The sequence below is a fragment of the Oncorhynchus nerka genome, linkage group LG14 (assembly GCF_034236695.1).
Source record: "Oncorhynchus nerka isolate Pitt River linkage group LG14, Oner_Uvic_2.0, whole genome shotgun sequence".
In the NCBI taxonomy this organism is placed as follows: domain Eukaryota; kingdom Metazoa; phylum Chordata; class Actinopteri; order Salmoniformes; family Salmonidae; genus Oncorhynchus; species Oncorhynchus nerka.
In genome coordinates, this window is record NC_088409.1 from 88,233,851 (window position 1) to 88,257,475 (window position 23,625).

The 23,625-nt window shown below is 46.8% G+C and overlaps 1 protein-coding gene across 1 annotated transcript in view; it reads right to left on the bottom strand.

Annotated features, from left to right (window-relative positions):
* Nucleotides 1-23,625, bottom strand: part of dync2h1 (dynein cytoplasmic 2 heavy chain 1) — a 377,649-nt gene that overhangs the window by 146,486 nt on the left and 207,538 nt on the right. Inside the window, exons 74-78 of the mRNA XM_065000515.1 lie at nt 15,689-15,754; nt 15,509-15,559; nt 15,334-15,411; nt 13,051-13,182; nt 10,771-10,843 (exon numbers count right to left, since the gene is read on the bottom strand). Of these exons, the coding sequence (XP_064856587.1) occupies nt 10,771-10,843; nt 13,051-13,182; nt 15,334-15,411; nt 15,509-15,559; nt 15,689-15,754 (400 nt within the window). The remainder of the gene's footprint in view (nt 1-10,770; nt 10,844-13,050; nt 13,183-15,333; nt 15,412-15,508; nt 15,560-15,688; nt 15,755-23,625) is intronic.

Consider the following 23,625-nt stretch of genomic DNA (forward strand, 5'->3'; position numbering starts at 1 on the left):
AGATTAGCTCTAAAAGGATTAAAGCCCCACGCTTCATTAGCATAGTGAATCACTGCCAGGGAGACAGACTATACTGTGGCACACACACACCACAGCTTCATCAATGAGTTCACTTAGCGTTTACACACACATCAATGAGTTCACTTAGCATTTACACACACACACACACACACACACCAATGAGTTCAGTTAGCGTTTACACACACACCACAGCTTCATCAATGAATTCACTTAGCGATCACACACACACACACACACACACACACACACACACACACACACACACACACACACACACACACACACTCCTAACAGTGGACATGCAGCAGCTTCATCAATGGAGAAGGCTAGCCATTGTAAATACTGTACATACATTTTAATAACGGAGCCTTCAGAAGAAATAGACAGCCGCTCAAACACCTCCGCATCGTAACATTCGCAGTCAACAGGGTTAGGCTGTGTTCCATTCTCATAAAAAGGGAAATAGCCGTTACCTGGATAGGTCGTAGGGCTTAGCAATGATTACTACATATCAGGACTTCCCTCAAGTGTAGCAGCTAGTATAGATGTTAGCATTACCTTGCAGTCCAACTCTGCTCCACAATATGTTGAATACAGTCAAGTAGTCCTGGTGATGGTGCGCTGGAGGTACGGCGGGCTGTATATGTGTGAGTGTGTGTCTGTGTGTGTGTGTATATGTGTGTGTGTATGTATGTGTATGTGTGTGTGTGTGTGTGTGTGTGTGTGTGTGTGTGTGTGTGTGTGTGTGTGTGTATGTCTGTGTGTGTATATGTGTGTGTGTGTGTGTGTATGTCTGTGTGTGTATATGTGTGTGTGTGTGTATATATGTGTGTGTGTGTGTGTGTATATATGTGTGTGTATATGTGTGTGTGTGTGTGTGTGTGTGTGTGTATGTGTGTGTGTGTATATGTGTATGTCTGTGTGTGTGTGTGTGTGTGTGTGTGTGAATCATGTTCTGTGTTGTGTAGCTGGTCACAGAGAAGCAGACTCCTCCTTAAAGGACCTCGGCGTTACTGTTTCAAGGACAGCTTTTTTCCATCTACGTAACATTGCAAAAATAAGAAACTTTTTGTCCAAAAATTATACAGAAAAATGAATCCATGCTTTTGTTACGTCTAGGTTAGACTACTGCAATGCTCTACTTTCCGGCTACCCAGATAAAGCACTAAATAAACTTCAGTTAGTGCTAAATACGGCTGCTAGAATCCTGACTAGAACCAAAAAATGTGATCATATTACTCCAGTGCTAGCCTCTGGCTTCCTGTTAAGGCAAGGGCTGATTTCATGGTTTTACTGCTAACCTACAAAGCATTACATAGGCTTGCTCCTACCTATCTCTCTGATTTGGTCCTGCCGTACATACCTACACGTACGCTACGGTCACAAGACGCAGGCCTCCTAATTATCCCTAGAATTTCTAAGCAAACAGCTGGAGGCAGGGCTTTTCTCCCATAGAGCTCCATTTATATGGAATGTTCTGCCTACCCATGTCAGAGACGCAGACTCGGTCTCAACCTTTAAGTCTTTACTGAAGACTCATCTCTTCAGTGGGTCATATGATTGAGTGTAGTCTGGCCCAGGAGTGTGAAGGTGAACGGAAAGGCTCTGGTGCAACGAACCACCCTTGCTGTCTCTGCCTGGCCAGTTCCCCTCTTTCCACTGGGATTCTCTGCCTCTAACCCTATTACAGGGGCTGAGTCACTGGCTTACTGGTGCTCTTCCATGCCGTCCCTTCCATGCCGTTCCTAGGAGGGGTGCGTCACTTGATTGGGTTGAGTCACTGATGTGATCTTCCTGTCTGGGTTGGCGCCCCCACTTGGGTTGTGCCGTGGCGGAGATCTTTGTGGGCTATACTCGGCCATCTCAGGATGGTAAGTTGATGGTTGAAGATATCCCTCTAGTGCTGTGGGGGCTGTGCTTTGGCAAAGTGGGTGGGGTTATATCCTTCCTGTTTGGCCCTGTCCGGGGGTATCATCAGATGGGGCCACAGTGTCTCCTGACCCCTCCTGTCTAGGCCTCCAGTATTTATGCTGCAGTAGTTAATGTGTCGGTGGGTTAGGGTCAGTTTTTATATCTGGAGTACTTGTCCTGTCTTATCCGGTGTCCTGTGCGAATTTAAGTATGCTCTCTCTAATTCTCTCTTTCTTTCTCTCTCTCGGAGGACCTGAGCCCTAGGACCATGCCTCAGGACTACCTGGCATGATGACTCCTTGCTGTCCCCAGTCCACCTGGCCGTGCTGCTGCTCCAGTTTCAACTGTTCTGCCTATGGAATCCTGACCTGTTCACCGGACGTGCTACCTGTCTCAGACCTGCTGTTTTCAACTCTCTAGAGACAGAAGGAGTGGTAGAGATACTCTTAATGATCGGCTATGAAAAGCCCACTGACATTTACTTCTGAGGTGCTGACCTGTTGCACCCTCTATAACCACTGTGATTATTATTATTTGACGTTGCTGGTCATCTATGAACATTTGAACATCTTGGCCATGTTCTGTTATAATCTCCACCAGGCACAGTCAGAAGAGGACTGGCCACCCCTCAGAACCTGGTTCCTCTCTAGGTTTCTTCCTAGGTTCTGGCCTTTCTAGGGAGTTTTTCCTAGCCACCGTGCTTTCTACACCTGCATTGCTTGCTGTTTGGGGTTTTAGGCTGGGTTTCTGTACAGCACTTTGAGATATCAGCTGAGGTATGAAGGGCTATATAAATACATTGATTTGATTATCGCCACAGAAGTGCGAACACCGGCGCTCCAATAACCTGTCAGATCCTTGTCGTCCCATCTCCTCCTCTCCATCCCATCAACCCCTGGCCAACTCCAGCCTCTACACACCACTTCACCCTCTAAATTTGATTTCCATTGATAATTTTTGTGTGATTTTGGTTTCAGCACATTCAACTATGTAAAGAAAAAAGTATTTAATAAGAATATTTCATTCATTCAGATCTAGGATGTGTTATTTTAGTGTTCCCTTTATTTTTTTGAGCAGTATATATTCAAGAAAAAAAACTTTTTTCCAAACACAGTGTGTCTAAACTCTGGTGTCCAAACACCCAGCGCGCCCTAGACCTTCTGTCTGAGGACCAACTAGGCTCACCTAGCCACATAATAATACACACAGGCACAAACGACCTGAGAGCACAGCAGGAAAGGGAGTGATTGAAAAAGCTTCTACTTTTCCCAATGAACAAGTGGTTATCTCCACCCTGCTACCACGAAAAGACTTCCACCCTGCCACAATACAGAAATACGCAAGTATTTCCCGTGACTGTGCCTCAAAACCAAATGTTTTCGTGGCCCAACACTCCATCCTGGACTTGAACAGCCTCTATGACCAGGTCCACCTCTACAAGGCAGCAGTGCCCACCTTCGCCCGGACTCTAAAATACATCGCTCTCAAACACAGTCCCAACACTTCACACAGGAGCAACAGATCAATAGACACACCGCCCAGACAAGCGAGACACCCTCCCAGACCTGCGGGATCCCCCCTGGACCTACACATCTAGGACCCACGCCAAGAGGACTTACATCCAGACCACAGCACCCCAGACACATCCACATCTCCACCCCAACCAATCAACACCCCCCCACGCCAACCATGTCCACACCCCATCTAGGCCCCCTCAGATCAGACCTATGCCCCTCCTGCCCACCCCATGCACCCCACCCCCCCAAAGAGGGCCTCAACATGGAAGGCACACCTACGCCCAGGCAGTGAGCTGGCAAACAGGCCCAACTCCCACTCTTACACTAGCCCAAGCCAATGGCATGTACCAGATGCTCAGCAGGCTCTGCTCACACTTACTGGCCTAAGGCCAAACCACACGACCAACAACATTGGACATTTTATGGAACACAAATCCATCACTATATCATCCTGGAATATCCAAGGCCTGAGGTCATCTGCCTTTGGCCTAAAGAGCAGGAACCCGGACTTCACCAAAGAAATCGGTAATACAGACGTTGTCATCCTGCAAGAAACCTGGTATAGAGGAGACGGACCCACTGGTTGCCCTGTAGGTTACAGAGAGCTGGTTGTCCCATCCACCAAACTACCAGGTGTGAAACAGGGAAGGGACTCAGGGGGTATGCTAATTTGGTATAGAGCAGACCTAACTCACACCATTAAATTAATCAAAACAGGAACATTTTACATCTGGCTAGAAATTCAAAAGGAAATGATCTTAACAGAGAAAAATGTCCTCCTGTGTGCTACCTATATCCACCCCCCAATAGAATCCCCATTATTTAATGAAGACAGCTTCTCCATCCTGGAGGGGGAAAACAATCATTTCCAGGCCCAGGGACATGTACTAGTCTCTGGCGACTTAAATGCCAGAACCGGACAAGAACCTGACACCCTCAGCACACAGGGGGACAAACACCTGCCTGCAGTTGACAGCATTCCCTCCCCCATATGCCCCCCTAGGCACAACTATGACAACATAATCAACAAAAATGGGTCGCAACTCCTGCAGCTCTGTCGCACGCTGAGTACGTGCATAGTCAATGGTAGACTTCGAGGGGACTCCTATGGTAGGTACACCTATAGCTCATCTCTTGGCAGTAGTACTGTCGACTACTTTATCATTGACCTCAACCCAGAGTCTCTCAGAGCGTTCACAGTCAGCCCACTGACACCCCTATCAGACCAGAAACCTGTCCAACCAAAAACATAGAGACCCGGAAAACCTGAGTCTACGCCTTCACTATGGTGAATCACTAAAACAATACAGAAATACACTACGGAAAAAGAAGGAACAGCAACTCAATGTAATTGAAGAATCACTTCTCCAAAATGGAGATGTCTGGGTAAACCACTTCTCCAAAATGGAGATGTCTGGGTAAACCACTTCTCTAAAATGGAGATGTCTGGGTAAACCACTTATCCAAAATGGAGATGTCTGGGTAAACCACTTATCCAAAATGGAGATGTCTGGGTAAACCACTTATCCAAAATGGAGATGTCTGGGTAAAGCACTTCTCCAAAATGGAGATGTCTGGGTAAACCACTTCTCCAAAATGGAGATGTCTGCGTAAACCACTTCTCCAAAATGGAGATGTCTGCGTAAACCACTTCTCCAAAATGGAGATGTCTGGGTAAATGGAGATGTCTGGGTAAACCACTTCTCCAAAATGGAGATGTCTGGTAAACCACTTCTCCAAAATGGAGATGTCTGGGTAAACCACTTCTCCAAAATGGAGATGTCTGGGTAAACCACTTCTCCAAAATGGAGATGTCTGGGTAAACCACTTCTCCAAAATGGAGATGTCTGGGTAAACCACTTCTCCAAAATGGAGATGTCTGGGTAAACCACTTCTCCAAAATGGAGATGTCTGGGTAAACCACTTCTCCAAAATGGAGATGTATGGGTAAACCACTTCTCCAATCTATTTGGCTCTATAACAAAGAATCAAGAGCAAAAACATATAGATGATCAAATACAGATCATAGAATCAACTATTAAAGACTACCAGAACCCACTGGATTCTCCAATTACCTTGAATGAGCCACAGGACAAAATAAAAACCCTCCAACCCAAAAAGGCCTGTGGTGTTGATGGTATCCTTAATGAAATGATCAAATATACAGACAACAAATTCCATTTGGCTATACTTAAACTCTTTAACATCATCCTTAGCTCTGGCATCTTCCCCAATATATGGAACCAAGGACTGATCAACCCAACCACAAAAGTGGAGACAAATTTGACCCCAATAACTACCGTGGGATATGCGTCAACAGCAACCTTCGGAAAATCCTCTGCATTATCATTAACAGCAGACTCGTACATTTCCTCAATGAAAACAATGTACTGAGCAAATGTCAAATTGTCTTTTTACCAAATTATCGTCCAACAGACCATGTATTCACCCTGCACACCCTAATTGACAACCAAACAAACCAAAACAAAGGCAAAGTCTTCTCATGCTTTGTTGATTTAAAAAAATGCCTTCGACTCAATTTGGCATGAGAGCCTGCTATACAAACTGATGGCAAGTGGTGTTGGGAGTAAAACATACGACATTATAAAATCCATGTACACAAACAATAAGTGTGTGGTTAAAATTGGCAAAAAACACACCCATTTCTTCCCACAGGGCCGTGGGGTGAGACAGGGATGCAGCTTAAGCCCCACCCTCTTCAACATATATATCAACGAACTGGCGCGGGCACTAGAAAAGTCTGCAGCACCCGGCCTCACCCTACTAGAATCCGAAGTCAAATGTCTGTTTGCTGATGATCTGATGCTTCTGTCACCAACCAAGGAGGGCCTACAGCAGCACCTAGATATTCTGCACAGATTCAGCCAGACCTGGGCCCTGACAGTAAATCTCAGTAAGACCAAAATAATGGTGTTCCAAAAAAGGCCCAGTCACCAGGACCACAAATATAAATTCCGTCTAGACACCATTTGCCCAAGAGCACACAAAAAACTATACAAACCTTGGCCTAAACATCAGCGCCACAGGTAACTTCCACAAAGCTGTGAACGATCTGCGAGTCAAGGCAAGGGCATTATATGCCATCAAAAGGAACATAAAATTCAACATACCGATTAGGATCTGGCTAAAAATACTTGAATCAGTCATAGAGCTCATTGCCCTTTACGGTTGTGAGGTCTGGGGTCCGCTCACCAACCAAGACTTCACAAAATGGGACAAACACCAAATTGAGACTGCATGGAGAATTCTGCAAAAATATCCTCCGTGTACAACGTAGAACACCAAACAATGCATGCAGAGCAGAATTAGGCCGATACCCACTAATTATCACCTAAAAGGAAGCGATTCCCAAACCTTCCATAACAAAGCCATCACCTACAGAGAGATGAACCTAGAGAAGAGTCCCCTAAGCAAGCTGGTCCTGGGGCTCTGTTCACGAACACAAACACACCCTACAGAGCCCCAGGACAGCAGCACAATTAGACCCAAGCAAATCATGAGAAACCAAAAAGATAATTACTTGACACATTGGAAATAATTAACAAAAAAACAGATAAACTCCCATATCTACTGGGTGAAATATCACAGCAGCAATATTTGTGACCTGTTGCCACAAGAAAAGGGCAACCAGTGAAGAACAAACACCATTGTAAATACAACCCATATTTATGCTTATTTATTTTACCTTTTGTACCTTAACCATTTGTAAATCGTTACAACACTGTATATATATATATATATATAATATGACATTTATAATGTCTTTTTTGTTTTGAAACTTCTGTATGTGTAATGTTTACTGTTAATTTTTATTGTTTATTTCACTTTTGTATATTATCTACCTCACTTGCTTTGGCAATGTTAACACATGTTTCCCATGCCAACAAAGCCCCTTGAATTTAATTGAGAGACAGACAGAGAGACAGAGAGACAGAGAGAGAGAGAGAGAGAGAGAGAGAGAGAGAGAGAGAGAGAGAGAAATCTAACTGTGTAGCAGTCCAATTATCAGTCTTATTCAGCATTTGTGAAGCTTTCATATGCATGGTTTCAAACTAAAACACACAAACACCAATTTGCTGAGTCATTGATAGTGCTGGCATAAACCTACATGAAATTAGCAGGATTAACATAATGAATAGGTGGCTCATTAGGCAGAAAGAACCCTGTGTTTCCTGGCAGATTAGTGCGTGTGCGTGTGTGTGTGTGTGTGTGTGTGTGTGTGTGTGTGTGCTCAAACGACAGATTGAGGAAGAAATGAAGTGAAAGAGATGGAGGAAAACCAGAGGTATAGATTGAGAGGAGATGTTAAAGAGAAATAGCCAGGGAGGTAGATGGCAGAGGGGGAGAATAGAGAAGCAGATATGGTAGATTGTCCAGTCATGGATAACGTCCTGAGAGGAATGACTGGAATGCGCGGCTGTTTCTTCAGAGAAAATACCTTAAAAAGGTCAATTAAAACGCAGAGTACCAAAAAGACGTCTCCCGTTTAATAGCCGGGCAACGTCACACATTTCATTTTAACATCCGTTTCTCAAAAGTAATCTTTTACGAGGTTACCATGAATTGTTCACAAGGTTTAATGTTCGATTTGTTACATAAAATAATTCCGTAAATTATACCAATCATCAATTGTTATCACCAGTAAGAAACTGCTAGCCATTGGCTGCTTACTGCTGAGTACTGCTAGCTAACTGGCAAGCACAGAAACAGTCAACAAATTCAGGAGTAAAGAACCCTAGGAATTGGCCGCTCGCCCTCTAGTGGCGAAAGTAAGAACTGACCAAAACACACAGTCAAAGAGGAGAATAATTAGTAGAGATTTATTTTTATTTTTTTAGAGAGCCATACTAAGACAAAAGAAATGTGACACAATGTGTAAATGATAACATATTAGCGCAGAAAATAAAGAAATTGATTTGCATTAAGGAATTGGAGCGGGAAGGAGCCTAGTGGTTAGAGCGTTGGGCTAGTAACCGAAAGGTTGCAAGATCGAATCCCCGAGCTGACAAGGTACAAATCTGTTGTTCTGCCCCTGAACAAGGAAGTTAACCCACTGTTCCTAGAACGTCATTGAAAATAAGAATTAGAATTACATATATATATATTTTTTTTATGTATTAAAAAAAAAATTGACGCCTGGCTCAAATAGAAGCCTGGCTCAAATAGAAGCCTGGCTCAAATAGAAGCCTGGCTCAAATAGAAGCCTGGCTCAAATAGAAGCCTGGCTCAAATAGAAGCCTGGCTCAAATAGAAGCCTGGCTCAAATAGAAGCCTGGCTCAAATAGAAGCCTGGCTCAAATAGAAGCCTGGCTCAAATAGAAGCCTGGCTCAAGTAGAAGCCTGGCTCAAGTAGAAGCCTGGCTCAAATAGAAGCCTGGCTCAAGTAGAAGCCTGGCTCAAGCCTGGCTCAAGTAGAAGCCTGGCTCAAGTAGAGCCTGGCTCAAGTAGAAGCCTGGCTCAAGTAGAAGCCTGGCTCAAGTAGAAGCCTGGCTCAAATAGAAGCCTGGCTCAAATAGAAGCCTGGCTCAAATAAAGCCTGGCTCAAATAGAAGCCTGGCCAAAAGTAGAGGCCTGGCTCAAATAGAGGCCTGGCTCAAATAGAAGCCTGGCTCAAATAGAAGCCTGGCTCAAATAGAAGCCTGGCTCAAATAGAAGCCTGGCTCAAATAGAAGCCTGGCTCAAATAGAAGCCTGGCTCAAATAGAAGTCTGGCTCAAGTAGAAGCCTGGCTCAAGTAGAAGCCTGGCTCAAGTAGAAGCCTGGCTCAAGTAGAGGCCTGGCTCAAGTAGAAGCCTGGCTCAAGTAGAAGCCTGGCTCAAGTAGAAGCCTGGCTCAAGTAGAAGCCTGGCTCAAATAGAAGCCTGGCTCAAATAGAAGCCTGGCTCAAGTAGAAGCCTGGCTCAAGTAGAAGCCTGGCTCAAGTAGAGGCCTGGCTCAAGTAGAGGCCTGGCTCAAGTAGAAGCCTGGCTCAAGTAGAAGTCTGGCTCAAATAGAAGCCTGGCTCAAATAGAAGCCTGGCTCAAGTAGAAGCCTGGCTCAAGTAGAAGCCTGGCTCAAGTAGAAGCCTGGCTCAAATAAGCACATGTCATGTTCCGTGTTTTAAGCAAATACATTCCAGGGATATTAATTTACAATTTATGGTCGTGAAAATTGTAGAGAAACAATCATTTGACCACTGGAACAAGGTCAACATGGGAAGATGGACAACTGCTCCCTCAGATAGATGAATAATTATAATCTATCATATCAGTGCACAGCAGTTGTCAACTAATGTTGCTTACGACAGACACTAAATACAACAAAGTGACACAAGAACCAACTGTTGGGACCCAACTACTAGACTCTGTTGATGACAGCATAGCAAAATATGTCTCTTATTTATATATCTTTTTAAAGGTACATTTACAGTAACGCTGCTGACCTACTAACACGTCAATGATGAAGACTGAGGGTCTGAAATCTACATTGAAGACGTAAGAAACGCACGCAGGTACACGCGCAGGTACGCACGCAGGTACGCACGCAGGTACGCACGCAGGAGAAACCTCGTCAGACCTCCGTGACTCCAGTGAATTACAGCCAATCTGTTCTCCCTCCATGGGGCTAATCGTCCAATCATATCATTTGTGTTCCCTTCTGAGCCCACTGGCATAATGAAGAAAAATCACCACACATTCAGCAGGTCCACACACACACACACACACACACAGCTGATAGATTATGGAGGTTTGGATGTGTGTGTGCATATAGCCATGTCTGTGTGTCTGTGTGTGTGTGTGTGTGTGTGTGTGTCAAATTAAGAGAAATGGCTAGAGATGAATTTACTGTGTGCGTTCACGTGTCTGTGTGTGTGTGTGTGTGTGTGTGTGTGTGTTAGTGGCAAATTAAGAGTAATGACTGTCTATGAATCACTGTACACGTCCCCAATCGTCGCTGTATCAGGCAACTCCATTCATGGAGGACAGGAACCGTATGTGAGCATACTCTCTTTCTCTCTGCAGGTGTGTGCTCACGTGTTTCTGTGTGTATGTGATGGTGGCTGGTTCTCTACATATGCATGTGTGTGTGTTCGTGTTATATGGACTGATGGCTCCTCAAGTCCATCAGTTGTATAAAGTGCTGACTCACTGCAATGCGTCTGCAGTGAGAAGAGATGCATCCGATGCGGTTGACCTCTGTGTGTTTACGGTGTGTGTCGTTAGGATGGATTGATAAGCACTAATGATGACACTTTTACCAGACAGACAGATTTATGGTGGACGGAAGGGATCCCTCACACACACACTCACACACACACTCACCCAGGGCCTGCGAGGTGAAGGCAGCCATGGCACTCTGCAGTCTATCTGGCCTGATAGCCTGAACCAACAGCACCTGCAAGGAGAAAGAGGGAGAGGAGAGGGGAGACGTGAGAAGAGGGGAGACAGGAGGAGAGGAGGGGGGAGATGGGAGAAGGGAGAAGAGGAGAGGGGAGGGGAGAAGAGGAGAGGGGAGACGTGAGAAGAGGGGAGGGGAGAAGAGGAGAGGGGAGGGGAGACGTGAGAAGAGGAGAGGGGAGACGGGAGAAGAGGAGAGGGGAGATGTGAGAAGAGGGGAGACAGGAGGAGAGGAGGGGGGAGAGAGGAGAGGGGAGAAGGGAGAAGAGGAGGGGGAGAAGGGAGAAGAGGAGGGGGAGAAGGGAGAAGAGGAGGGGGAGAAGAGGAGAGGGGAGAAGAGGGAGATGGAGAAGGAGGGGAGAAGGGAGGAGATGTGAGAAGAGGGGAGACGGGAGGAGAGGAGGGGGAGAAGGGAGAAGAGGAGAGGGAGGGGAGAAGAGGAGAGGGGAGAAGGGGAGAGGGGAGAAGAGGAGAGGGAGACGGAGAAGAGGAGAGGGAGACTGGAGGAGAGGAGGGGGAGAAGAGTACTGGGGAGACGTGAGAAGAGGAGAGAAGGGAGAAGAGGAGAGGGGAGAAGAGGAGAGGGGAGACGGGAGAAGAGGAGACGGGAGAAGAGGAGAGACTGGAGAAGAGGAGAGGGGAGAAGAGGACTGGGGAGACGTGAGAAGAGGAGAGGGGAGAAGAGGAGAGAAGGGAGAAGAGGAGAGGGGAGACGTGAGAAGAAGAGAGGGGAGAAGAGGAGAGGGGAGACGTGAGAAGAGGAGAGGGGAGAAGAGGAGAGGAGAGAAGTGAGAAGAGGAGAGGGGAGACGGGAGAAGAGCAGAGGGGAGACAGGAGAAGAGGAGAGGGGAGAAGAGGAGAGGGGAGATGGAAGAAGAGGAGAGGGGAGACGTGAGAAGAGGAGAGGGGAGAAGAGGGGAGGGGAGACGTGAGAAGAGGAGAGGGGAGACGTGAGAAGAGGAGAGACGTGAGAAGAGGAGAGGGGAGACGTGAGAAGAGAAGAGGGGAGACGTGAGAAGAGGAGAGGGGAGAAGAGGAGAGGGGAGAAGAGGAGAGGGGAGACGTGAGAAGAGGAGAGGGGAGAAGAGGAGAGGGGAGACGTGAGAAGAGGAGAGAAGAGGAGAGGGAGACGGGAGAAGTGGAGAGGGGAGACGGAGAAGAGGACTGGGGAGACGTGAGAAGAGGAGAGGGAGAAGAGGACTGGGGAGACGTGAGAAGAGGAGAGGGGAGACGGGAGAAGAGGAATGGGGAGACGTGAGAAGAGGAGAGAAGGAGAAGAGGAGAGGGAGAAGAGGAGAGGGGAGACGGGAGAAGAGGAGAGGGGAGAAGAGGACTGGGGAGAAGAAGGGAGAGGGGAGAAGAGGAGAGGGAGAAGAGGAGAGGGGAGAAGGGAGAAGAGAGACGGGAGAAGAGGAGACGGGAGAAGAGGAGAGAGGTGAGAAGAGGAGAGGGGAGAAGAGAAGAGAGGGGAGAAGAGGAGAGGGAGAAGAGGGAGAAGAGAGAGAGAGGGAGAAGAGGAGACGGGAGAAGAGGAGAGGGGAGAACAGGAGAAGAAAAGAGGGTAGAAGAGGAGAGGAGAGGGGAGAAGAGGAGAGGGGAGAAGATGAGGGAGAGGAGAGGAGAGAAGATGAGAGAAGAGGAGAGAAGAGGAGAGAAGAGGAGAGGAGAGAAGATGAGAGGAGAGAAGAGGAGAGGAGAGAAGAGGAGAGAGAGAAGAGGAGAGAAGAGGAGAAGAGGGGAGAAGAGGAGAGGGGAGAAGAGGAGAGGGGAGAGGGGAGAAGAGAAGAGGGGAGAAGAGGAGAGGGGAGAAGAGGAGAGGGGGAGAGGAGAGGGGGAGAAGAGGAGAGGGTAGAAGAGGAGACGGGAGAAGAGGAGACGGGAAGAAGAGGAGACGGGAGAAGAGGAGACGGGAGAAGAGGAGAGGGGAGAAGAGGAGAGGGGAGAAGAGGAGAGGGGAGAAGAGGAAAGAGGAGAGGGGAGAAGAGAGAGGAGAGGGGAGAAGAGAGAGAGAGGGGAGAAGAGGAGAGGGGAGAAGAGGAGAGGGTAGAAGGAGAAGAGGAGACATGAGAAGAGGGGAAAATGAAGAGGGAGTAGGAAATCTGGGAGCACTGCTTATCCTGTAAATAACTAAACATAAAGGACAATTGATTATGTATCAGTGTGAAACAAGGATTTACTCATGTTAATCAGTGATTGACACCTAACCTGCTGGAACGGTTTGATCTTCTTGGCGATGGAGGGCGGGACTTCCTGTTCACAGTTGGAGCTCCGTGAGAAGGAGAGCCAGAGATCCGAGTCACTCAGACACAGAGACTGGTACAGGCCTGGGAATGTACTCTACATCAGAAGAGTGGAGAAAAGAGGGATGGAATGAAAGGACAAAGCTAAAAAGCCAAAGAGAGTCTCCTTTCACAGTGTGAATGTATGTATACAAACCTTGAACATGGTAAACTCAGCAAAAAAAGAAACGTCCCCCTTTTCAGGACCCTGTCTTTCAAAGATAATTAGTAAAAATCCAAATAACTTCACAGATCTTCGTTGTAAAAGGTTTAAACACTGTGCCTCATGCTTGTTCTATTAATGATCACGCACCTGTGGAACGGTCATTAAGACACTAACAGCTCACAGACGGTAGGCAGTGAAGGTCACAGTTAGGAAAACTTAGGACACTAAAGAGGCCTTTCTACTGACTCTGAAAAACACCAAAAGAAAGATGCCCAGGGTCCCTGCTCATCTGCGTGAACATGCCTTAGGCATGCTGCAAGGAGGCATGAGGACTGCAGATGTGGCCAGGGCAGTACATTGCAATATCCGTACTGTGAGACGCCTAAGACAGCGCTGCAGGGAGACAGGACGGACAGCTGATCGTCCTCGCAGTGGCAGACCACGTGTAACACCACGTGCACAGGATCGGTGCATCTGAACATCACACCTGCGGGAGAGGTACAGGATGGCAACAACAACTGCCTGAGTTACACCAGGAACACACAATGCCTCCATCAGTGCACAGACTGTCCGCAATAGGCTGAGAGGCTGGACTGAGGGCTTATAGGCCTGTTGTAAGGCAGGTCCTCACCAGACATCACCAACAACAACGTTGCCTATGGGCACAAACCCACCGTCGCTGGACAAGACAGGACTGGCAGAAAGTGCTCTTCACTGACGAGTTGCGGTTTTGTCTCACCAGGGGTGATGGTCGGATTCGCGTTTATCATCGAAGGAATGAGTGTTACACCGAGGACTGTACCCTGGAGCCGGATCGATTTGGAGGTGGAGGGTCCGTCATGATCTGGGGCGGTGTGTCACAGCATCATCGGAGTGAACTTGTTGTCATTGCAGGCAGTCTCAACGCTGTGCGTTACAGGGAAGACATCCTCCTCCCTCATGTGGTACCCTTCCTGCAGGCTCATCCTGACATGACCCTCCAGCATGACAATGCCACCAGCCATACTGCTCGTTCTGTGTGTGATTTCCTGCAAGACAGGAATGTCAGTGTTCTGCCATGGCCAGCGAAGAGCCCGGATCTCAATCCCATTGAGCACATCTGGGACCTGTTGGATCGGAGGGTGAGGGCTAGGGACATTCCCCCCAGAAATGTCCGGGTGTGCAGGTGCCTTGATGGAAGAGTGAGGTAACACCTCACAGCAAGAACTGGCAAATCTGGTGCAGTCCAATGAGGAGGAGATGCACTGCAGTACTTAATGCAGCTGGTGGCCACACCAGATACTGACTGTTACTTCTGATTTTGACCCCCCCTTTGTTCAGGGACACATTATTCAATTTCTGTTAGTCACATGTCTGTAGAACTTGTTCAGTTTATGTCTCAGTTGTTGAATCTTATGTTTATACAAATATTTACACATGTTAAGCTTGCTGAAAATAAACGCAGTTGACAGTGAGAGGATGTTTCTTTTTTGGGGTTTATATACACTGACTATATAAAACATTAAGAACACTTTCCATGACAGGCTGACCAGGTGAATCCAGGTGGATCCAGGTGGAGGCTATGTTCCCTTATTAATGTTACTTGTTAAATCCTCTTCAATCAGTGTAGATGAAGGGGAGGTGACAGGTTAAAGAAGGATTTTTAAGCCTTGAGACAATTGAGACATGGATTGTGTATGTGTGTCATTCAGAGGGTCAATGGGCAAGATACAAGATGTAAGTGCCTTTAAACAGGGTATGGTAGTAGGTGCCAGGCACACCGGTTTGTGTCAAGAACTGCAACGCTGCTGGGTTTTTCACGCTCAACAGTTTCCTGTGTGTAATAAGAATGGTCCACCACCCAAAGGACATCAGTCAACTTGACACAACTGTGGGTAGCATTGGAGTCAACATGGGCCAGCATCCCTGTGGAACGCTTTCAACACCTTGTAGAGTCCATGCCCTGACAAATTGAGGCTGTTCTGAGGGCAAAGGGGGGTGCAACTCAATATTAGGAAGGTGTTTTGTACACTCAGTGTACGAACCTAGAACATTTATACGAACCTTGAACATGGCTACAGCTCCAAGTCTCTCTTGATCGATCCAGGAAGGAATCTGCTCCTGCAAAGATTTCTGGGTATCCTATAGGTGGAAAAATAGAAGATCAGTTCAACTGTGATAAGAGAGATGAGGTGAATGAGACAGAGTGTGTTTGGGACACACGCACTGTTGTACGTACCGCCTTTCTCACCATATCCCCTACTACAAGGCCAGTGAAGGCATCCCACTCCTGTCGTGGAAGCAGAGAGACAACAGCATTAAGATTAATAGGAGATGATGTCAGATGGACAGGACTTCCTGACTGAAGAGGAAAAGCCTATGTCTGATAATGATCATGTTATGAATGGTTATAATTTACATTCTCTTGGAAGAGGTCTGGGTGCATCCCTCTGACAAAGTGCATGGCAAACATCAGCTGGTCAGCCTGCAGAGGAAGAACAGAGAGAGAGAGAGGGGGAGGGAGGGGGAGAGAGAGAAAGAAGAGTCAGAGAGAGAGGGAGGGGGGAGAGAGTGGGGAGAGAGTGAGAGAAACAAGAGTCAGAGAGAGAGAGGAGTCAGAGAGAGAGACAGGTCAGAGAGAGAGAGAGAGAGAGAGAGAGAGAGTCAGAGAGAGAGAGAGTGACAGGTCAGAGAGAGACAGGTCAGAGCGAGAGAGCGAGAGAGACAGGTCAGAGAGAGAGAGCGAGAGAGACAGGTCAGAGAGAGAAAGAGAGAGGGAGGGTGGGGGGAGAGTGAGAGAAACAAGAGTCAGAGAGAGAGAGAGAGAGAGAGCGAGAGAGAGACAGGTCAGAGAGAGAGAGAGAGAGAGAGAGAGAGCGAGAGAGAGACAGGTCAGAGAGAGAGAGAGAGAGAGAGCGAGAGAGAGACAGGTCAGAGAGAGAGAGAGAGAGAGACAGAGAGAGGAGTCAGAGAGAGGAGTCAGAGAGAGAGAGAGAGTCAGAGAGAGAGGAGTCAGAGAGAGGAGTCAGAGAGAGAGAGAGAGAGAGAGAGAGAGAGAGAGAGAGAGAGAGAGAGAGAGAGAGAGGAGTCAGAGAGAGAGAGAGAGAGAGAGACCGGTCATGAGCAAATGAAGGCTTGAATTTTTCAGCATGTTTTTACAAAAAGATAGATTTTGAGTTAGAGAAACTTAGACTTTTCCCCAGACAACAGTCCAGCACAACACTCCCTCAACCAGACCCAGACAACAGTCCAGCACAACACCCCCTCAACCAGACCCATCAACAAACCCCCTCAACAACACTCAGACAACAACACTCCCTCAACCAGACCCATCAACAAACCCCCTCAACAACACTCAGACAACAACACTCCCTCAACCAGACCCAGACAACAACACCCTCTCAACTAGACCCAGACAACAACACCCCCTCAACCAGACCTAGACAACAGCACCCCCTCAACCAGACCCAGACAACAGTCCAGCACAACACCCCTCAAACTAGACCCAGACAACACCACCCCCTCAACCAGACCCAGACAACAATATCCCTCAACCAGACCCAGACAACAACACCCCTCAACCAGACCCAGACAACACCCCTCCCACCAGACCCAGACCCAGACAACAACATCCTTCAACTAGACCCAGACAACAGTCCAGCACAACAACACCCCCTCAACTAGACCACCCCAGAGACCCAACAACAGCACCCCCTCAACTAGACCCCCAACCAGACCCAGACAACAGCACCCCCTCAACTAGACCCAGACAACAACACCCTCAACCAGACCCAGACAACAGCACCCCTCAACCAGACCCAGACAACAGCACCCCAACAACCAGACCCAGACAACAGCACCCCCTCAACCAGACCCAGACAACAGCACCCCTCAACCAGACCCAGACAACACCCCCCCCCACCAGACCCAGACAACAACATCCCCTCAACTAGAACCAGACAACAGTCCAGCACAACACCCCCCCCCCCACCAGACCCAGACAACACCCCCCCACCAGACAACAACATCCCTCAACTAGACCCAGACAACAGTCCAGCACAACAACACCCCTCAACTAGACCCAGACAACAGTCCAGCACAACAACACCCCTCAACCAGACAACACCACCCCCTCAACCAGACAACACCACCCCTCAACCAGACCCAGACAACACCACCCCATCAACTAGACCCAGACAACAATACCCCCACACTAGACCCAGACAACAACACCCCTCAACCAGACAACACCACCCCCAACCGGACCCAGACAACCACACCCCCAACCAGACAACAACACCCCCAACTAGACCCAAAAAGGCCAGGACAAACAACACCCCTCAACAACACCCCCACAACCAGACAACAACACCCACTCAACCAGACCCAGGCAACAACACCAACAACCGCAACAGTCCAGCACAACCAGACCCAGCAAAACCAGACCCAGCACAACAACACCCCCACAACCAGACCCAGCACAACAACACCCGCAACCAGACAACAACACCCCTCAACCGGACCCAGACAACAACACCCCCTCAACCGGACCCAGACAACAACACCCCTCAACCAGACCCAGACAACAACACCCCCAACTAAACCCAAAAAGGCCAGGACAAACAACACCCCCACAACCAGACAACAACACCCCCTCAACCAGACCCAGGCAACAACACCAACAACCGCAACAGTCCAGCACAACCAGACCCAGCAAAACCAGACCCAGCACAACAACACCCCCACAACCAGGCCCAGCACAACAACACCCCCACAACCAGACCCAGCACAACAACACCCCCCCAACCAGCCCCAGGCAACAACACCCCCACAACCACAACAGTCCAGCACAACCAGACCCAGCAAAACCAGACCCAGCACAACAACACCCCGCAACCCTGACCCAGCACAACAACACCCCACCAACTAGACCTGGAGAGCTGGAGGGTGAGAGAGACGTGTCTGCACTCTGGACTGTGGTGAGACAACTTCAAAGGAGAAAGAGCAGGAGCAGAAGGAGGAGGCCCAGCGGCAGGATAAGGTGAGAGCAACAGAGGAGAAGGTGAGAAAGATGATGTGTGACAGAACAACCCATGAGAGAGCTGGCCACCCCCGCATAGAGGCCAGCAGAACAGCCCACAGGCCCAAATGAGCTGAGAGCACAGCAGGACAGGGTGGCCACCGCACTCAAGGGAGTGATTGAAAAAACTTCTTCCACTTTCCCCAACTCATGAAAATACTTCCACCCTGCCACCATACAGCAAATTAATGTACACATTTCCTGTGACTGTGCCTCAAAACATAACATCTATCCACCACTCCACCCTGGACAGCCTTTTATTACCAGGCCCAGACCTATAGAAGGCAGCAGTGCCCACCTTCCAATAGCTGAATGCTGGTGACACTGTCTGATTTATTTAGAATTCAAGGAACACTTAACCAGCATGGCTACCACAGCATTCTGCAGCAATACGCCATCCCATCTGGTTTGGGCTTAGTGGGACTATCATTTGTTTTTCAACAGGACAATGACCCAACACACCTCCAGGCTGTGTAAGAGCTATTTGACCAAGAAGGAGTGTGATGGAGTGCTGCATCAGATGACCTGGCCTCCACAATCCCCCGACGTCAAACTAATTGAGATGGTTTGGGATGAGTCGGACCAAAGAATGAAGGAAAAGCAGCCAACAAGTGCTCAGCATATGTGGGAACTCCTTCAAGACTGATGGGAAAGCATTCCAGTTGAAGTTGGTTGAGAGAATGCCAAGAGTGTGCAAAGCTGTCATCAAGGCAAAGGGTGGCTATTTGAAGAATCTCAAATATAAAATATATTTGTATTTGTTTAAAACCTTTTTGGTTACTACATGATTCCATGTGTTATTTCATTGTTTTGATGTATTCGCTATTATTCTACAATGTAGAAAATAGTAAAAAGAAAGAAAGAATCCTTGAATGAGTAGATGTTCTAAAACTTTTGACCGGTAGTGTAGCTCATCCCTGGGCAGTACTACTGTAGACTATCACTGACCTCAACCCAGAGTCTCTCAGAGCGTTCAGTCAGCCCACTGACACCCCTATCAGACCACAGCAAAATCACCATCTAATTCAACGGAGCAATAATAAACCACGAGGCATCAAGGCTGAACAAACTGTATGCTCCCCTAACCCCTAACCCTATAGATCAGTGGTCACCAACATTTTCTGAGTCAGATCTACCACTCTGATTTTTTATTAACATGACTTAAAAAAACGTAATCCTATGCAACATTAACCAATTAAAAACAGTTCTGTAGCAATGAGGTTTGTTCTGTAAGCTATAGGCCCAATACATTATCACCACATATTGGCTCTGCTTGAATTTACCTGCCAATGCATTGCTGTTCGGGACATTTTGAAATTTATATATTTCAAAGTTTGAGGTAGGCTATATGATCACACCAGTAATAGATCTGTTGTTGTATTACTTGTGAGGCACAGCTTAGTAAACATACATTTAAATAATTCGCTTTTTATTATACTGGGCTGATGGTGCCTCCATCTGATGGTCAGTCTCAGCGGAGGGAGAGAGCAGCAGATTGAGGGTCCGTCTCTCAACATCCTTCCTCTCTCCCTTTCCTCCACTGACACTGACCAAAAAGGGACACCGTCTTCCAGCTGATGGCAAAACTCGAGTCGCACCGCATTATTTCTGCCTCATGCACAAATTCATGTTGTTACTCCTACGAACAGAGAAAGTGAAATATTCTATGGTATTAAAACCCAAGCCACTAATAATAATAATAACAACACAAGCCTATAGACACAATTTCCACCTCATTCATTACTGCTGCAGTGCTTGTTGTAGCGCTGAGTGGAGAAGTGCTTGTTGTAGCGCTGAGTGGAGAAGTGCTTGTTGTAGCGCTGAGTGGAGAAGTGCTTGTTGTAGCGCTGAGTGGAGAAGTGCATTTTATGGGTTATCAAAGTGTTGACAGTGCTGAGTAACAACTTAAACATGAACTCTTAAAAACAGCAGCTCTTTGCTGTATTCGTTGACAGTCTCTCTCTAGTCAGGGTTTTAAACGTTTTGAAATCTCACAGTATCAACTTTGCCGTAGCTTTCTTTCATGCCTGCTACATTACTGCAGACTCAGTCATCTGAGCAATCTGATTGGCCAGTGGTGACATAGTGCACTTCATTTCCTCTCCAGGCCCACCGGGAAGGTAGTTTGTGAATTCAGACACATGAAATGGCAACAGTTTGCCTATCTGGCGTGCAGGGCAACTGAATTGTCTGCACCTACCACCAACAGTTTGCCTATCTGGCGTGCAGGGCAACTGAATTGTCTACACCTACCACCAACAGTTTGCCTATCTGGCGTGCAGGGCAACTGAATTGGCTGCACCTACCACCAACAGTTTGCCTATCTGGCGTGCAGGGCAAATGAATTGTCTGCACCTACCACTAACAGTTTGCATATCTGGCGTGCAGGGCAACTGAATTGGCTGCACCTACCACCAACAGTTTGCCTATCTGGCGTGTAGGGCAACTGAATTGTCTGCACCTACCACCAACAGTTTGCCTATCTGGCGTGCAGGGCAACTGAATTGTCTGCACCTACCACCAACAGTTTGCCTATCTGGCGTGTAGGGCAACTGAATTGTCTGCACCTACCACCAACAGTTTGCCTATCTGGCGTGTAGGGCAACTGAATTGTCTGCACCTACCACCAACAGTTTGCCTATCTGGCGTGTAGGGCAACTGAATTGTCTGCACCTACCACCAACAGTTTGCCTATCTGGCGTGTAGGGCAACTGAATTGTCTGCACCTACCACCAACAGTTTGCCTATCTGGCGTGTAGGGCAACTGAATTGTCTGCACCTACCACCAACAGTTTGCCTATCTGGCGTGTAGGGCAACTGAATTGTCTGCACCTACCACCAACAGTTTGCCTATCTGGCGTGTAGGGCAACTGAATTGTCTGCACCTACCACCAACAGCCCCAGTCAAAAAATACAAATAAGAATACAAGGCTTTATCGTTAGTTTTTTTTTACAGAAATGTTCGACAATCGACTAGAAATGTCTTGGAGATCGACAAGTCCATCGCGATCGACCGGTTGGTGACCACTGCTATAGATGGATGCAGGGTGTAGAAACCTACCCCCAAAATTTGAGCAACAACAAATACAATCCCTCCTAGACAACGATCTGAACCAAATGTTTTCCTGCAATAGTGAACGTGTAAAGTTAGCAGTAGGAAGCCTGAACAATATATTTGACCTATCAGCTAACATCACATTTACATTCCGGCAGACAACCTAAGACAACTAAAAATAATGAGAAATGGTTCGATGAAGAATGCAAAAACCTAAAGAAAGAAATTGAGAAACCTGTCGAACCAGAAACACAGAGAACCAGAAAATATGAACTTACACCTTCACCATGGTGAAACAATAAAACAATACAGAAATATATTAAGAAATAAGAAGATACAGCATGACAGAAAACAGCTCATTGTGATTCAAGAATCCATACAATCGACTCACTTCTGGGAAGAAGAAAACAACACAAAGAGCTATCTATCCAAAAAAGAACCAAAAGCAAAAACATGTATACTGAACAAAAATATAAACCAAACATATCAATTGTTGGTCCCATGTTTCATAAGCAGAAATAAAAGATCCCAAAAATGTTCCATACGTTGTGCACATCCTTGTTAGTGAGCATTTATTACTAATTTGCCAAGATAATCCAACCCCCTGACAGGTGTGGCATATCAAGAAGCTGAATAAACAGCATGATCATTACACAGGTGCACCTTGTGCTGGGGACAATAAAAGGCTAATCTTAAATGTTCAGTTTTGTCACACAACACAATGACACAGATGTCTCAATTTTTAGGGAGCGCACAATTGGCATGCTGAATGCATGAATGTCTACCAGAACTGTTGTCAAGAGAATTGAATGTTCATTTCTCTACCACAAGCTGCCTCCAACGTTGTTTTAAGGAATTTGGCAGAACCTCCAATGGGCCTCACAACTGCAGACTAGCTGTAACCACGCCAGCCCAGGACCTCACATCCAGCCCAGGACCTCACATCTGGCTTCTTCACCTGCAGGATCATGAGACAAGCCACCCGGACAGCTGATGAAACTGAGGAATATTTCTGTCCCCCTTTTGTGGGGAAAAACTCGTTCTGATTGGTCAGTCATGTGAAATCCATAGATTAGGGCCCAATGAATGTATTTACATTGATTTAATATATGTAACTCAGTAACTGTAACTCAGTAAATTCTTTGAAATAGTTGCATGTTGCGTTTATATTTCTGTTCAGCATACATGATCATTTACTCAGCTATTAAAGACTACCTTAACCCACTTGATACTCCAACTACATTCAATGAGCCACAGGACAAAATACAAACCCTTCGACCTAATAGAGGCCTGTGGTGTTGATGGTTTACTAAACAAAGTGATAAAATACACAGAACACAAATTCAAATAGGCTATTCTTAAACTCTTCAGCATTATCCTCAAGTCTGGCATCTTCCCTAATATGTGACACAATTCAGGTATTTGATAACCTGCAAAATCGGCAGTGTTTCCTACTTACAAAGCATGTAGAGGTCTGTCATTTTTATCATAGGTACACTTCAACTGTAAGAGACGGAATCTAAAACAAAAATCCAGAAAATCACATTGTATGATTTCTAAGTAACTTACCCCAGATAATTATGCATTTCTGTGAATTACTTAGTTAGTAATAAATAAATGATTTAAGACAATTGATGTATGGATGACTCATAGTGAAGACTGGGTTCGTGCAGATAGCCAACAATTTACGACGTTTGGAATGAGAGGTAAAGTAAATGATTCATTAATTCGAAGACTGATTGATCAGATAAAATATCTGAAAAGATATTTTAGGAAATGATAACTTTATAATCAAAATATTTTTCCTTGGTGCCCCGATTTCATAGTAATACGGTTACATGATTAATCAGTCTAATCGCGTAATACTTCATTACAGAGAATCTTTCATAAAAACTAGAAGTCTTCAGTTAATGATAGTAAAGACACGACAGTACGTTGTAGAAGCACTTTTGGCAGCGATTACAGCCTCGAGTCTTCTTGGGTAGGATGCTACAAGCTTGGCACATCTATATTTGGGGAGTTTCTCCCATTCTTCTCTGCAGATCCTGCGCAGCTGTTTTCAGGTCTATCCAGAGATGTTCAATCGGGTTCAAGTCCGGGCTCTGGTTGGGCCACTCTAGGATATTCTGAAACTTGTCCTGAAGCCTCTCCTGTATTGGGTTGGCTGTGTGCTTAGGGTCGTTGTCCTGTTGGAAGGTGAACCTTCGACCCCAGTCTGAGG